We start from the raw sequence: 17240 nt of genomic DNA on the forward strand, positions 1-17240 counted from the left end.
TAGTATGTTGGTAGCTGGATGTTATAGTGTGTTGGTAGCTGGATGTTATAGTATGTTGGTAGCTGGATGTTATAGTATGTTGGTAGCTGGATGTTATAGTGTGTTGGTACAGCTGGATGTTATAGTGTGTTGGTAGCTGGATGTTATAGTATGTTGGTAGCTGGATGTTATAGTGTGTTGGTAGCTGGATGTTATAGTGTGTTGGTAGCTGGATGTTATAGTGTGTTGGTAGCTGGATGTTATAGTATGTTGGTAGCTGGATGTTATAGTATGTTGATACAGCTGGATGTTATAGTATGTTGGTAGCTGGATGTTATAGTATGTTGGTAGCTGGATGTTATAGTATGTTGGTAGCTGGATGTTATAGTATGTTGGTAGCTGGATGTTATAGTATGTTGGTAGCTGGATGTTATAGTATGTTGGTAGCTGGATGTTATAGTGTGTTGATACAGCTGGATGTTATAGTATGTTGGTAGCTGGATGTTATAGTGTGTTGGTAGCTGGATGTTATAGTGTGTTGGTAGCTGGATGTTATAGTATGTTGGTAGCTGGATGTTATAGTGTGTTGGTAGCTGGATGTTATAGTATGTTGGTACAGCTGGATGTTATAGTATGTTGGTAGCTGGATGTTATAGTGTGTTGATACAGCTGGATGTTATAGTGTGTTGGTAGCTGGATGTTATAGTATGTTGGTAGCTGGATGTTATAGTGTGTTGATACAGCTGGATGTTATAGTGTGTTGGTAGCTGGATGTTATAGTATGTTGGTAGCTGGATGTTATAGTGTGTTGGTAGCTGGATGTTATAGTGTGTTGATACAGCTGGATGTTATAGTATGTTGGTAGCTGGATGTTATAGTATGTTGGTAGCTGGATGTTATAGTATGTTGGTAGCTGGATGTTATAGTATGTTGGTAGCTGGATGTTATAGTATGTTGGTAGCTGGATGTTATAGTGTGTTGATACAGCTGGATGTTATAGTATGTTGGTAGCTGGATGTTATAGTATGTTGGTAGCTGGATGTTATAGTATGTTGGTAGCTGGATGTTATAGTGTGTTGGTAGCTGGATGTTATAGTATGTTGGTACAGCTGGATGTTATAGTATGTTGGTAGCTGGATGTTATAGTGTGTTGGTAGCTGGATGTTATAGTATGTTGGTAGCTGGATGTTATAGTATGTTGGTAGCTGGATGTTATAGTACGTTGGTACAGCTGGATGTTATAGTATGTTGGTAGCTGGATGTTATAGTGTGTTGATAGCTGGATGTTATAGTATGTTGGTAGCTGGATGTTATAGTATGTTGGTAGCTGGATGTTATAGTATGTTGGTAGCTGGATGTTACAGTATGTTGGTAGCTGGATGTTATAGTATGTTGATAGCTGGATGTTATAGTATGTTGGTAGCTGGATGTTATAGTATGTTGGTAGCTAGATGTTATAGTATGTTGGTAGCTGGATGTTATAGTGTGTTGGTAGCTGGATGTTATAGTATGTTGGTACAGCTGGATGTTATAGTGTGTTGATACAGCTGGATGTTATAGTATGTTGGTACAGCTGGATGTTATAGTGTGTTGGTAGCTGGATGTTATAGTATGTTGGTAGCTGGATGTTATAGTATGTTGGTAGCTGGATGTTATAGTGTGTTGGTAGCTGGATGTTATAGTGTGTTGGTAGCTGGATGTTATAGTGTGTTGATACAGCTGGATGTTATAGTGTGTTGGTAGCTGGATGTTATAGTGTGTTGGTAGCTGGATGTTATAGTATGTTGGTAGCTGGATGTTATAGTGTGTTGGTAGCTGGATGTTATAGTATGTTGGTAGCTGGATGTTATAGTATGTTGGTAGCTGGATGTTATAGTGTGTTGATAGCTGGATGTTATAGTATGTTGGTAGCTGGATGTTATAGTATGTTGGTAGCTGGATGTTATAGTGTGTTGGTAGCTGGATGTTATAGTATGTTGGTAGCTGGATGTTATAGTGTGTTGGTACAGTTGGATGTTATAGTATGTTGGTAGCTGGATGTTATAGTGTGTTGGTAGCTGGATGTTATAGTGTGTTGGTAGCTGGATGTTATAGTGTGTTGGTAGCTGGATGTTATAGTATGTTGGTAGCTGGATGTTATAGTATGTTGGTAGCTGGATGTTATAGTATGTTGATACAGCTGGATGTTATAGTGTGTTGGTACAGCTGGATGTTATAGTATGTTGGTACAGCTGGATGTTATAGTGTGTTGGTAGCTGGATGTTATAGTGTGTTGGTAGCTGGATGTTATAGTATGTTGATACAGCTGGATGTTATAGTGTGTTGGTAGCTGGATGTTATAGTATGTTGGTAGCTGGATGTTATAGTATGTTGGTACAGCTGGATGTTATAGTATGTTGGTAGCTGGATGTTATAGTGTGTTGGTAGCTGGATGTTATAGTATGTTGGTAGCTGGATGTTATAGTATGTTGGTAGCTGGATGTTATAGTGTGTTGGTAGCTGGATGTTATAGTATGTTGGTACAGCTGGATGTTATAGTGTGTTGGTAGCTGGATGTTATAGTATGTTGGTAGCTGGATGTTATAGTATGTTGGTACAGCTGGATGTTATAGTGTGTTGGTAGCTGGATGTTGTAGTATGTTGGTAGCTGGATGTTATAGTATGTTGGTAGCTGGATGTTATAGTATGTTGGTAGCTGGATGTTATAGTATGTTGGTAGCTGGATGTTATAGTATGTTGGTAGCTGGATGTTATAGTGTGTTGATAGCTGGATGTTATAGTATGTTGGTAGCTGGATGTTATAGTATGTTGGTAGCTGGATGTTATAGTGTGTTGGTAGCTGGATGTTATAGTATGTTGGTAGCTGGATGTTATAGTGTGTTGGTACAGTTGGATGTTATAGTATGTTGGTAGCTGGATGTTATAGTGTGTTGGTAGCTGGATGTTATAGTGTGTTGGTAGCTGGATGTTATAGTGTGTTGGTAGCTGGATGTTATAGTATGTTGGTAGCTGGATGTTATAGTATGTTGGTAGCTGGATGTTATAGTATGTTGATACAGCTGGATGTTATAGTGTGTTGGTACAGCTGGATGTTATAGTATGTTGGTACAGCTGGATGTTATAGTGTGTTGGTAGCTGGATGTTATAGTGTGTTGGTAGCTGGATGTTATAGTATGTTGATACAGCTGGATGTTATAGTGTGTTGGTAGCTGGATGTTATAGTATGTTGGTAGCTGGATGTTATAGTATGTTGGTACAGCTGGATGTTATAGTATGTTGGTAGCTGGATGTTATAGTGTGTTGGTAGCTGGATGTTATAGTATGTTGGTAGCTGGATGTTATAGTATGTTGGTAGCTGGATGTTATAGTGTGTTGGTAGCTGGATGTTATAGTATGTTGGTACAGCTGGATGTTATAGTGTGTTGGTAGCTGGATGTTATAGTATGTTGGTAGCTGGATGTTATAGTATGTTGGTACAGCTGAATGTTATAGTGTGTTGGTAGCTGGATGTTGTAGTATGTTGGTAGCTGGATGTTATAGTATGTTGGTAGCTGGATGTTATAGTATGTTGGTAGCTGGATGTTATAGTATGTTGGTAGCTGGATGTTATAGTGTGTTGGTAGCTGGATGTTATAGTATGTTGGTAGCTGGATGTTATAGTATGTTGGTAGCTGGATGTTATAGTATGTTGGTACAGCTGGATGTTATAGTATGTTGGTACAGCTGGATGTTATAGTATGTTGGTAGCTGGATGTTATAGTATGTTGGTAGCTGGATGTTATAGTATGTTGGTACAGCTGGATGTTATAGTATGTTGGTAGCTGGATGTTATAGTATGTTGGTAGCTGGATGTTATAGTATGTTGGTAGCTGGATGTTATAGTATGTTGGTAGCTGGATGTTATAGTGTGTTGGTACAGTTGGATGTTATAGTATGTTGGTAGCTGGATGTTATAGTGTGTTGGTAGCTGGATGTTATAGTGTGTTGGTAGCTGGATGTTATAGTATGTTGGTAGCTGGATGTTATAGTGTGTTGGTAGCTGGATGTTATAGTGTGTTGGTAGCTGGATGTTATAGTATGTTGGTAGCTGGATGTTATAGTATGTTGGTAGCTGGATGTTATAGTATGTTGGTAGCTGGATGTTATAGTATGTTGGTAGATGGATGTTATAGTATGTTGGTACAGCTGGATGTTATAGTATGTTGGTACAGCTGGATGTTATAGTATGTTGGTAGCTGGATGTTATAGTATGTTGGTAGCTGGATGTTATAGTATGTTGGTAGCTGGATGTTATAGTGTGTTGGTAGCTGGATGTTATAGTATGTTTGTAGCTGGATGTTATAGTTTATTGGTAGCTGGATGTTATAGTATGTTGGTAGCTGGATGTTATAGTTTATTGGTAGCTGGATGTTATAGTTTATTGGTAGCTGGATGTTATAGTATGTTGGTAGCTGGATGTTATAGTGTGTTGGTAGCTGGATGTTATAGTGTGTTGGTAGCTGGATGTTATAGTATGTTGGTAGCTGGATGTTATAGTATGTTGGTAGCTGGATGTTATAGTTTATTGGTAGCTGGATGTTATAGTATGTTGGTAGCTGGATGTTATAGTATGTTGGTAGCTGGATGTTATAGTATGTTGGTAGCTGGATGTTATAGTATGTTGGTAGCTGGATGTTATAGTATGTTGGTAGCTGGATGTTATAGTATGTTGGTAGCTGGATGTTATAGTATGTTGGTAGCTGGATGTTATAGTATGTTGGTAGCTGGATGTTATAGTATGTTGGTAGCTGGATGTTATAGTATGTTGGTAGCTGGATGTTATAGTGTGTTGGTAGCTGGATGTTATAGTATGTTGGTAGCTGGATGTTATAGTGTGTTGGTAGCTGGATGTTATAGTGTGTTGGTAGCTGGATGTTATAGTGTGTTGGTAGCTGGATGTTATAGTTTATTGGTAGCTGGATGTTATAGTATGTTGGTAGCTGGATGTTATAGTATGTTGGTAGCTGGATGTTATAGTATGTTGGTAGCTGGATGTTATAGTATGTTGGTAGATGGATGTTATAGTATGTTGGTACAGCTGGATGTTATAGTATGTTGGTACAGCTGGATGTTATAGTATGTTGGTAGCTGGATGTTATAGTATGTTGGTAGCTGGATGTTATAGTATGTTGGTAGCTGGATGTTATAGTATGTTGGTAGCTGGATGTTATAGTATGTTGGTAGCTGGATGTTATAGTATGTTGGTAGATGGATGTTATAGTATGTTGGTACAGCTGGATGTTATAGTATGTTGGTACAGCTGGATGTTATAGTATGTTGGTACAGCTGGATGTTATAGTATGTTGGTAGCTGGATGTTATAGTATGTTGGTAGCTGGATGTTATAGTGTGTTGATACAGCTGGATGTTATAGTATGTTGATACAGCTGGATGTTATAGTATGTTGGTAGCTGGATGTTATAGTGTGTTGGTAGCTGGATGTTATAGTGTGTTGATACAGCTGGATGTTATAGTGTGTTGGTAGCTGGATGTTATAGTATGTTGGTAGCTGGATGTTATAGTATGTTGATACAGCTGGATGTTATAGTGTGTTGGTAGCTGGATGTTATAGTGTGTTGGTAGCTGGATGTTATAGTATGTTGGTAGCTGGATGTTATAGTATGTTGGTAGCTGGATGTTATAGTGTGTTGGTAGCTGGATGTTATAGTATGTTGGTAGCTGGATGTTATAGTATGTTGGTAGCTGGATGTTATAGTATGTTGGTAGCTGGATGTTATAGTATGTTGGTAGCTGGATGTTATAGTGTGTTGGTAGCTGGATGTTATAGTATGTTGGTACAGCTGGATGTTATAGTATGTTTGTAGCTGGATGTTATAGTGTGTTGGTAGCTGGATGTTATAGTATGTTGGTAGCTGGATGTTATAGTATGTTGGTAGCTGGATGTTATAGTATGTTGGTAGCTGGATGTTATAGTGTGTTGGTAGCTGGATGTTATAGTATGTTGGTAGCTGGATGTTATAGTATGTTGGTAGCTGGATGTTATAGTATGTTGGTAGCTGGATGTTATAGTGTGTTGGTAGCTGGATGTTATAGTATGTTGGTAGCTGGATGTTATAGTATGTTGGTAGCTGGATGTTATAGTGTGTTGATACAGCTGGATGTTGTAGTGTGTTGGTAGCTGGACGTTATAGTATGTTGGTAGCTGGATGTTATAGTGTGTTGGTAGCTGGATGTTATAGTATGTTGGTAGCTGGATGTTATAGTATGTTGGTAGCTGGATGTTATAGTATGTTGGTAGCTGGATGTTAAAGTATGTTGGTAGCTGGATGTTATAGTGTGTTGGTAGCTGGATGTAATAGTATGTTGGTAGCTGGATGTTATAGTGTGTTGGTAGCTGGATGTTATAGTATGTTGGTACAGCTGGAGAAGGGAAGTGGCTTGGTGGTTGGGTGTTATAGTGTGTTGGTAGCTGGATGTTATAGTGTGTTGGTAGCTGGATGTTATAGTGTGTTGGTAGCTGGATGTTATAGTGTGTTGGTAGCTGGAGAAGGGAAGTGGCTTGGTGGTTGGGTATTGTATTGTCTGATGTGTTGAAGCTGTATTAGGAGCAGACAGACAGCCTAGAGGAATACCGAGGCTCACACAGTATAGGAATAACAGCAACAACAAACCTATTCTGCCATTATGTAGTAGAATATGTGACAGGATTTTTACAGCTCTCCTGTGTGTGTACCTGCACGTGTCCAAGTGACAATCATCTGTACTGAATGTCCATGTCAATGTTGGGCCTGTTTTCTGTGGAACTAGGGGTCGTCTAAGAGAGGGGGGGCCCCAAGAGAAAAATATAACATTTTGAGGTAGGCTATCAACAGAGGAACCCTTTATCTTGTTGTCACACACCACACACACACACACACACACACACACACGCAAATGCAATGCCCACAGACCTCACCCCACCCCTGAGTCAAGTCCCAGGTCCATCCCCTCCTCCTTTTATCATTCTGTCCATTCATTCAGAGTGTCTCTGAGACACACAGCAGACTGAGAACATCAGCAGTGGTCCATGGCTGACTGACTGGCTGACAGCTCCTGGTCTTTCCTCAGACGAATGCCTTGTCTCTGCCAGACAGTCACATAGGCCCATGGTTTAATATTCTCCTCTGCTCTGTCTGCCTGCCACTCTCAGGACAGGGCAGTAGCCAGTCAATCAATAGGCAGAGAGAGAGTCAATTGCTGATGTTTGTGCGGGACTGTCTGTCTGTCTGTCATTCAAGGAGTCTGTGACTCATCCAATCTAATACTCTGTGGACTATTTCTCAAGAAAAATGACTGGCTGGAATTTAAGGTGACCTTGCAGGTCAGGCAGCTTGGGTGGGGTCATCGTGGGGTCAGAATATGGTCTTGGTTCGATGATTGTATGGTCATTGTGTTATCCCTGTGTGGTCAAAGTAGCTCACCTATTGGTCAGACAGGTCTCCCTGCAGTAGACTGAGTGTGGTGCCTGTCTGGTCATTGTAGCTCACCTATTGGTCAGATAGGTCTCCCTGCAGTAGACAGAGTGTGGTGCCTGTCTGGTCATTGTAGCTCACCTATTGGTCAGACAAGTCTCCCTGCAGTAGACTGAGTGTGGTGCCTGTCTGGTCATTGTAGCTCACCTATTGGTCAGACAGGTCTCCCTGCAGTAGACTGAGTGGGGTGCCTGTCTGGTCATTGTAGCTCACCTATTGGTCAGACAGGTCTCCCTGCAGTAGACTGAGTGTGGTGCCTGTCTGGTCATTGTAGCTCACCTATTGGTCAGATAGGTCTCCCTGCAGTAGACAGAGTGTGGTGCCTGTCTGGTCATTGTAGCTCACCTCTCGATCAGACAGGTCTCCCTGCAGTAGACAGAGTGTGGTGCCTGTCTGGTCATTGTAGCTCACCTATTGGTCAGACAGGTCTCCCTGCAGTAGACTGAGTGGGGTGCCTGTCTGGTCATTGTAGCTCACCTATTGGTCAGACAGGTCTCCCTGCAGTAGACTGAGAGTGGTGCCTGTCTGGTCATTGTAGCTCACCTATTGGTCAGACAGGTCTCCCTGCAGTAGACTGAGTGCGGTGCCTGTCTGCTCATTGTAGCTCACCTCTCGGTCAGACAGGTCTCCCTGCAGTAAACTGAGTTTCTCTCTGAGCTCCTTCAGTTCTTTCTTGTTGGACTCGATGTCTTCTGTCTTCTCTCTGTCGTCTCTGTCTCTCTGCTCCTTCAGACGCTCAATGATACGCTCCTACAGAGAGGGTCAGAGGATTAATTCACACATGGGGACAGTCACATATAGGGGACAGTCACATATATTCCTCTACTCACCTGTAGAGGAATGGGTAGATAGAGGTCAGGGCCTCCCGAGTGGCGCGGTGGTTTAAGACACTGCATCACAGTGATAGCTCTGCTACTAGAGATCCTGGGTTAGAGTCCAGGCTCTGTCACAACCGGCCGCGACCGGGAGACCCATGGGGCGGCGCACAATTGGCCCAGCGTCGTCCGGGTTACGGGAGGGTTTAGCCCAGCGTCATCCGGGTTAGGGGAGGGTTTAGCCCAGCGTCATCCGGGTTAGGGGAGGGTTTAGCCCAGCGTTGTCCGGGTTAGGGGAGGGTTTAGCCCAGCATCGTCCGGGTTAGGGGAGGGTTTAGCCCAGCGTCGTCCGGGTTAGGGGAGGGTGTAGCCCAGCATCGTCCGGGTTAGGGGAGGGTTTAGCCCAGCGTCGTCCGGGTTAGGGGAGGGTTTAGCCCAGCATCGTCCGGGTTAGGGGAGGGTTTAGCCCAGCGTCATCCAGGTTAGGGGAGGGATTGGCCCAGCATCGTCCGGGTTAGGGGAGGGTTTAGCCCAGCGTCGTCCAGGTTAGGGGAGGGTTTAGCCCACCGTTGTCCGGGTTAGGGGAGGGTTTAGCCCAGCATCGTCCGGGTTAGGGGAGGGTTTAGCCCAGCGTCGTCCGGGTTAGGGGAGGGTTTAGCCCAGCGTCGTCCAGGTTAGGGGAGGGTTTAGCCCACCGTTGTCCGGGTTAGGGGAGGGTTTAGCCCAGCGTTGTCCAGGTTAGGGGAGGGTTTAGCCCAGCGTCGTCCGGGTTAGGGGAGGGTTTAGCCCAGCGTCGTCCAGGTTAGGGGAGGGTTTAGCCCAGCGTTGTCCGGGTTAGGGGAGGGTTTAGCCCAGCGTTGTCCGGGTTAGGGGAGGGTTTAGCCCAGCGTTGTCCGGGTTAGGGGAGGGTTTAGCCCACCGTTGTCCGGGTTAGGGGAGGGTTTAGCCCAGCGTCGTCCGGGTTAGGGGAGGGTTTAGCCCAGCGTCATCCGGGTTAGGGGAGGGTTTAGCCCAGCGTCATCCGGGTTAGGGGAGGGTTTAGCCCAGCGTTGTCCGGGTTAGGGGAGGGTTTAGCCCACCGTTGTCCGGGTTAGGGGAGGGTTTGGCTGACCGGGATGTTCTTGTCCCATCGGGCACTAGGTGGGCCGCCCTGCCTAAGAGTTCATCTTCTATTGGTTTCTATTGACAACGGGGTCTGAATGTTGTTTTGAGGGCCATTACAACTGGCCTGGAAAATAATCTAGTGGAAATTACTATAATTTAATGGCTATTATTACATCATATTAAACTAATAATAACCACTTTAGGTTGAATAATAAGTATGTTTTTCCTCATTCATCGCCTCACACACAGTCCATCAAAGTTTAACAGGCGCTCGAACTTACTACACTGATTAAATCACAAGCTCAGTAACATTTAATAGTGTAGCTCACACTCCTTATATCACAACTAGAACAGTGTCTGACAGAGTGTTCAACCTTCACAGCCAGTCAGAACAACACACACCACGTACTGGAAGACCAACGGTTGGCTCTGTTCATCTCACACCTGTGTGTTTGTGTGTCAACCTCAACCTCGCTCTGCATGGAAGAGAGAGAGTGGGTGAGGAAGAGAGAGAGGGGAGAGGGAGAGAGATAGGGGAGAGAGGAGAGGAGAGGAGAGGAGAGGAGAGGAGAGGAGAGGAGAGGAGAGGAGAGGAGAGGAGAGGAGAGGAGAGGAGAGAGAGAGAGAGAGAGAGAGAGAGAGAGAGAGAGAGAGAGAGAGGAGAGAGAGAGAGAGAGAGAGAGAGAGAGAGAGAGAGAGGGAGAGAGAGATGGAGATGGAGATGAGAGAGAGAGGGTGAGAGAAAGGGTGAGAGGAGAGGAGAGAGGGAGAGACAGGGTGAGAGGGATAGAGAGGTAGAGAGGAGGAGAGAGAGGAAGAGAAAGAGTGGGTCAGGAAGGGAGAGGGAGAGGGAAAGAGAGGAGAGGGAACAAGAGGAGAGGGAGAGAGAGGAGAGGGAAAGAGAAGAGAGGGAAAGAGAGGGAGAGGGAAAGAGAGGAGAGGGAAAGAGAAGAGAGGGAAAGAGAGGGAGAGGGAAAGAGAAGAGAGGGAAAGAGAAGAGAGGGAAAGAGAGGGAGAGGGAAAGAGAGGAGAGGGAGAGAGAGGAGAGGGAGAGGGAAAGAGAACCACCTGACGTGTCCGGAGAAAAGAGGGAGAGAGAGGGGAGGGGTAGAGAGAGAAAAGGGGGAGGGAGATGGAGAAAGTAGAGATGGAGAAAGTAGAGAGAAAGGGGAGGAGTAGAGAGAGAAAAGGGAGACATTTGAAAGAGAGATATTGTTTCACAACCTGTGGTGGTAGTGTAGTGTAGTAGTGTAGTAGTGGTGTAGTAGTGTAGTAGTGTAGTGTAGTGTAGTAGTGTAGTGTAGTAGTGTAGTGTAGTAGTGTAGTAGTGTAGTAGTGTAGTAGTGTAGAAGTGGTGTAGTAGTGTAGTAGTGTAGTGTAGTAGTGGTATAGTAGTGTAGTAGTGTAGTAGTAGTGTAGTAGTGTAGTAGTGGTGTAGTAGTGTAGTGTAGTAGTGTGGTGTAGTAGTGTAGTAGTGGTGTAGTAGTGTAGTAGTGGTGTAGTAGTGTAGTGTAGTGTAGTAGTGGTGTAGTAGTGTAGAAGTGGTAGTGTATTAGTGTAGTGTAGTAGTGTAGTGTAGTGTAGTAGTGTAGTGTAGTAGTGTAGTAGTGTAGTGTAGTGTAGTAGTGGTATAGTAGTGTAGTAGTGTAGTAGTGTAGTAGTGGTGTATTAGTGTAGTGTAGTAGTGTAGTGTAGTGTAGTAGTGTAGTGTAGTAGTGTAGTAGTGTAGTGTAGTGTAGTAGTGGTATAGTAGTGTAGTAGTGTAGTAGTGTAGTAGTGTAGTGTAGTGTAGTAGTGTAGTGTAGTAGTGTAGTAGTGTAGTGTAGTGTAGTAGTGGTATAGTAGTGTAGTAGTGTAGTAGTGTAGTAGTGGTGTATTAGTGTAGTGTAGTAGTGTAGTGTAGTGTAGTAGTGTAGTGTAGTAGTGTAGTAGTGTAGTAGTGTAGTAGTGTAGTAGTGTAGTAGTAGTGTAGTAGTGGTATAGTAGTGTAGTGTAGTAGTGTAGTAGTGGTGTAGTAGTGTAGTGTAGTGTAGTAGTGTGGTGTAGTAGTGTAGAAGTGGTAGTGTATTAGTGTAGTGTAGTAGTGTAGTGTAGTGTAGTAGTGTAGTGTAGTAGTGTAGTAGTGTAGTGTAGTGTAGTAGTGGTATAGTAGTGTAGTAGTGTAGTAGTGTAGTAGTGTAGTAGTGTAGTGTAGTAGTGTAGTGTAGTGTAGTAGTGTAGTAGTGTAGTAGTGTAGTAGTGTAGTAGTGTAGTGTAGTAGTGTAGTGTAGTGTAGTAGTGTAGTAGTGTAGTAGTGGTGTAGTAGTGTAGTAGTGTAGTGTAGTAGTGGTATAGTAGTGTAGTAGTGTAGTAGTAGTGTAGTAGTGTAGTGTAGTGTAGTAGTGTAGTAGTGGTGTAGTAGTGTAGTAGTGGTGTAGTAGTGTAGTAGTGGTGTAGTAGTGTAGTAGTGTAGTAGTGTAGAAGTGGTAGTGTAGTAGGGTGGTAGTGTAGTAGTGTAGTGTAGTAGTGTAGTGTAGTAGTGGTATAGTAGTGTAGTAGTGTAGTAGTGTAGTAGAGTAGTAGTGTAGTAGTGTAGTGTAGTAGTGTAGTGTAGTGTAGTAGTGTAGTAGTGTAGTAGTGTAGTAGTGTAGTAGTGGTGTAGTAGTGTAGTAGTGTAGTGTAGTAGTGGTATAGTAGTGTAGTAGTGTAGTAGTAGTGTAGTAGTGTAGTGTAGTGTAGTAGTGTAGTAGTGGTGTAGTAGTGTAGTAGTGGTGTAGTAGTGTAGTAGTGTAGTAGTGTAGAAGTGGTAGTGTAGTAGGGTGGTAGTGTAGTAGTGTAGTGTAGTAGTGTAGTGTAGTGTAGTAGTGTAGTAGTGGTGTAGTAGTGTAGTAGTGGTGTAGTAGTGTAGTAGTGTAGTAGTGTAGAAGTGGTAGTGTAGTAGGGTGGTAGTGTAGTAGTGTAGTGGTGTAGTCATGTGGTGTAGTAGTGTAGTAGTGGTAGTGTGGTAGTGTAGTAGTGTAATAGTATAGTAGTGTGGTGATATAGTAGTGTAGTAGTGTGGTGGTGTAGTAGTGTAGTGGTGTGGTGGTGTAGTAGTGTGGTGGTGTGGTAGTGTAGTAGTGTGGTGGTGTAGTAGTGTGGTAGTATAGTAGTGTGGTGGTGTAGTAGTATAGTAGTGTAGTAGTGTGGTAGTATAGTAGTGTGGTAGTTATTGTGGTAGTGTAGTAGTGTGGTGGTGTAGTAGTATAGTAGTGTAGTAGTGTGGTAGTGTAGTAGTGTAGTAGTATAGTAGTGTGGTAGTTATTGTGGTAGTGTATTAGAGTGGTAGTGTAGTGTAGTGTAGTAGTGTAATGTAGTAGTGTGGTAGCGTAGTAGTGTAGTAGTGTATTGTGGTAGTGTAGTAGTGTGGTAGTGTATTGTGGTAGTGTAGTAGTGTGGTAGTGTATTGCGGTAGTGTAGTAGTGTGGTAGTGTAGTATTGTAGTAGTGTAGTGTAGTAGTGTGGTAGCGTAGTAGTGTAGTAGTGTATTGTGGTAGTGCAGTAGTGTGGTAGTGTAGTGTAGTGATGTAGTAGTGTAGTGTAGTGTAGTAGTGTGGTAGCGTAGTAGTGTAGTGTAGTAGTGTATTAGAGTGGTAGTGTAGTGTAGTGTAGTAGTGTAGTGTAGTAGTGTGGTAGCGTAGTAGTGTAGTAGTGTAGTGTGGTAGTGTAGTATTGTAGTAGTGTAGTGTAGTAGTGTGGTAGCGTAGTAGTGTAGTAGTGTATTGTGGTAGTGCAGTAGTGTGGTAGTGTAGTGTAGTGATGTAGTAGTGTAGTGTAGTGTAGTAGTGTGGTAGCGTAGTAGTGTAGTGTAGTAGTGTATTAGAGTGGTAGTGTAGTGTAGTGTAGTAGTGTAGTGTAGTAGTGTAGTAGTGTGGTAGCGTAGTTGTGTAGTGTAGTAGTGTAGTGTAGTGTAGTAGTGTAGTAGTGTAGTACTGCTGTGTATTATAGCATCATTCTCACAACAAAACCACAGCTTTTATTTTCATAGATTTCACAAATTCTAATTTTACAATGACGGCCAACCCCTCCCTACCTAGACGGCCTTTCCCGGCCAAACCCTCCCTAACCTGGACGGCCTATCCCGGGCAAACCCTCCCTACCTGGACGGCCTTTCCCGGCCAAACCCTCCCTAACCTGGACGGCCTATCCCGCCCAAACCCTCCCTAACCTGGACGAAGCTGGGCCAATTGTGCGCCACCCTATGGGACTCCCAATCACGGCCGGTTGTGATACAGCCCGGGAGATCAAACCAGTGTCTGTAGTGACGCCTCTAACACTGAGATGCAGTGCCTTAGACCGCTGTGCCACTCGGGAGCCCTAAAGCTCATGTGTGTGTTTCTATAATATATACCTTCTCAGCCAGTGCTTCCTCCAGGGTGGTGAGAGCTGTGTCAGTGTTGGAGGTGTCTGTCTGGAGAGACCTGACTCTGTCCTTCAGACTACTCATCTGTTTCTCCTTGTCTCTCAGCTGCTCCTGTAGATTCTCAATCTGAAGAGAGGGAGAGAGAGGAAAGGAGAGAGGAAGGGAAGGAGGAGGGGGGGTGAAGGGAGGGGGGAGGCAAACGGGAGGGAGGAGAAGAGAGAGGGAGGAAAGGAAGGAGGGGAGGAAGGAGAGAGAGGGAGGGAGGGGAAGAAGGAGAGAGAGGGAGGGAGGGGGAATGGATGAGGGAGAGAGAGAGAGAGAGGGAAGGGAAGGGAGGGGGAATGGATGAGGGAGAGAGAGAGAGAGGGGGAAGGGAAGGGAGGGGGAATGGATGAGGGACGGAGAGGGAGCATTGTGAGTCAGCAGAAAACACACACATAAGATCTTGCTTGAGTGACACACACACACACACACACACACACACACACACACACACACACACACACACACACGACAAACAAAGACAGAAAAGCATGTGTTCAATGTAGAACGAACAAACTGAACAGAACACAACACAATAGAACACAACACAAACAGAACAGACAGAACACAACACAACACAATAGAACACAACACAACACAATAGAACACAACACAACACAATAGAACACAACACAACACAATAGAACACAACACAACACAATAGAACACAACACAATAGAACACAACACAACACAATAGAACACAACACAACACAATAGAACACAACACAACACAATAGAACACAACACAACACAATAGAACACAACAGAAAGAACACAACACAACAGAAAGAACACAACACAACAGTTTTTCCAGAGAACACACACTGTGGCCATTCAGATTTTCCAGCGCAGAGCGATGTTTCCTGAATAGCTTTGCAAAGGGAATGTATATTACTGGAAACTGTCAACGTTTAACAGTAAACCGGATAAATTATTTCCACTTTCCACAAAAAAATGAGGGGTGAATAAAACAGTGTTTAATTTGTATTGTCAACTTTTCTTATCTGGCTGTGAAAGGTGGCTTCAGTACCTGGAGCTGAGAGGTTGATAAATGGCATGGGTATGTAAGAGAGCTCTCACACACACACACACACACACACACACACACACACACACACACACACATCCATCATCAGAGACAGCTCAATGAAGAGACTGTCTGTTTCTTTCTCCTATTTCACATTTAATTAAACACAGACTGATTTGATTAATACCTGCAATATTCTGTCTATCGCGTTTGACATAAACTGGTGTCAATATATCACCTTGTGTATAAATGTGAATGTCCCCCCCCCCCCCTCTTTCCCTCTCCCATTCATTCTCTCCCATTCTCTCTCTCCCATTCGCTCTCCCTCCCCTCTCTTTCCCTCTCCCATTCTCTCTCTCCCATTCGCTCTCCCTCCCCTCTCTTTCCCTCTCCCATTCTCTCTCTCCTCCCCTCTCTTTCCCTCTCCCATTCTCTCTCTCCCATTCTCGCTCTCCCATTCTCTCTCTCCCATTCTCTCTCTCCCTCCCCTCTCTTTCCCTCTCCCATTCTCTCTCTCCCATTCTCTCTCTCCCATTCTCTCTCCTCCCCTCTCTTTCCCTCTCCCATTCTCTCTCTCCTCCCCTCTCTTTCCCTCTCCCATTCTCTCTCCCTCCCCTCTCTTTCCCTCTCCCATTCTCTCTCTCCCATTCTCGCTCTCCCATTCTCTCTCTCCCATTCTCTCTCTCCCTCCCCTCTCTTTCCCTCTCCCATTCTCTCTCTCCCATTCTCTCTCCTCCCCTCTCTTTCCCTCTCCCATTCTCTCTCCTCCCCTCTCTTTCCCTCTCCCATTCTCTCTCCCTCCCCTCTCTTTCCCTCTCCCATTCTCTCTCTCCCATTCTCGCTCTCCCATTCTCTCTCTCCCATTCTCTCTCTCCCTCTCCTCTCTTTCCCTCTCCCATTCTCTCTCTCCCATTCTCGCTCTCCCATTCTCGCTCTATCATTCTCTCTCTCCCATTCTCTCTCTATAATTCTCTCTCTCCCATTCTCTCTCTCTATGACTCTCTCCCATTCTCTCTCTCTATGACTCTCTCTCTATGACTCTCTCTCTCTCTGACTCTCTCTCTCTGACTCTCTCTCCCATTCTCTCTCTCTATGTCTCTCTCTCCCATTCTCTCTCTCTCTGACTCTCTCTGTTGAAATAATGATTGAGGGGGTGAGAACCAAAGTACAAAACTAATCACACCATAAATATAACTAATCACACCATAAATATAGTTAATTGCTGTTAATCACAAATATAAAATGCATTATTCAAGTGTTTTGTTTCTCTGAGGCAGTTTGACGACTTCATCTCTTTTCTTATCTGTCAAAGTCAGGTCAAAGTCGGTGACCATGGCAATGAGCTGTCTGTCCCCTGTCTCATCCAATCAGAAGGCTGGTGTATGAAGGCCCCTAACCCCGCCGTACCCCTAACCCCACCGTATCCCTAACCCCGCAGCATCCCTAACCCCGCAGCACCCCTAACCCCGCAGCATCCCTAACCCCTCAGCATCCTTAACCCCGCCGTACCCCTAACCCCGCCGTACCCCTAACCTCGCAGCACCCCTAACCCCGCAGCACCCCTAACCCCGCCTTACCCCTAACCCTGCAGCACCCCTAACCCCGCCGTACCCCTAACCCTGCAGCACCCCTAAGCCCAACATACCGCTAACCCTGCAGCACCCCTAACCCCGCAGCACCCCTAACCCCGCCGTACCCCTAACCCCGCCGCACCCCTAACCACGCAGCACCCCTAACCCCGCAGCACCCCTAACCCGCCGTACCCCTAACCCCGCAGCACCCCTAACCCCTCAGCGTCCCTAACCCCGCCGTACCCCTAATCCCTCAGCATCCCTAACCCCGCAGCACCCCTAACCCCGCCGTACCCCTAACCCTGCAGCACCCCTAACCCCGCAGCACCCTTAACCCTGCAGCATCCCTAACCCCGCAGCACCCCTAACCCCGCAGCACCCCTAACCCCGCAGCACCCCTAACCCCGCAGCATCCCTAACCCCGCAGCACCCCTAACCCCGCAGCACCCCTAACCCCGCAGCACCCCTAACCCCGCAGCATCCCTAACCAGGCAGCACCCCTAACCCCGCTGCACCCCTAACCCCGCAGCACCCCTAACCCCGCAGCACCCTTAACCCCGCAGCATCCTTAACCCCGCAGCACCCCTAACCCCGCAGCACCCCTAACCCCGCAGCACCCCTAACCCCGCAGCATCCCTAACCCCGCCGTACCCCTAACCCCGCAGCATCCCTAACCCCGCAGCACCCCTAACCCCGCAGCATCCCTAACCCCTCAGCATCCCTAACCCCGCCGTACCCCTAACCCCGCCGTACCCCTAACCTCGCAGCACCCCTAACCCCGCAGCACCCCTAACCCCGCAGCACCCCTA

At 45.5% G+C, this 17240-nt stretch overlaps 1 protein-coding gene across 6 annotated transcripts in view; it reads right to left on the bottom strand.

Moving 5' to 3' along the window:
- The window catches only part of LOC110513868 (ELKS/Rab6-interacting/CAST family member 1), a 541524-nt gene that overhangs the window by 361911 nt on the left and 162373 nt on the right, over positions 1 to 17240 (bottom strand). For all 6 annotated transcript variants that reach the window (XR_016490094.1, XR_016490093.1, XM_090213395.1 and 3 more), the window contains 2 exons: positions 13778 to 13915; positions 8099 to 8239 (listed from right to left, as the gene is read on the bottom strand). Coding sequence is in view for 4 of the 6 variants with exons in the window: in XM_090213395.1 (XP_090069521.1) it covers positions 8099 to 8239; positions 13778 to 13915 (279 nt within the window). In the remaining 2 variants the exon portion in view is untranslated. The remainder of the gene's footprint in view (positions 1 to 8098; positions 8240 to 13777; positions 13916 to 17240) is intronic.

Source organism: Oncorhynchus mykiss, chromosome 21 (genome assembly GCF_057628025.1).
Source record: "Oncorhynchus mykiss isolate SJ-2025 chromosome 21, ASM5762802v1, whole genome shotgun sequence".
NCBI lineage: Eukaryota > Metazoa > Chordata > Actinopteri > Salmoniformes > Salmonidae > Oncorhynchus > Oncorhynchus mykiss.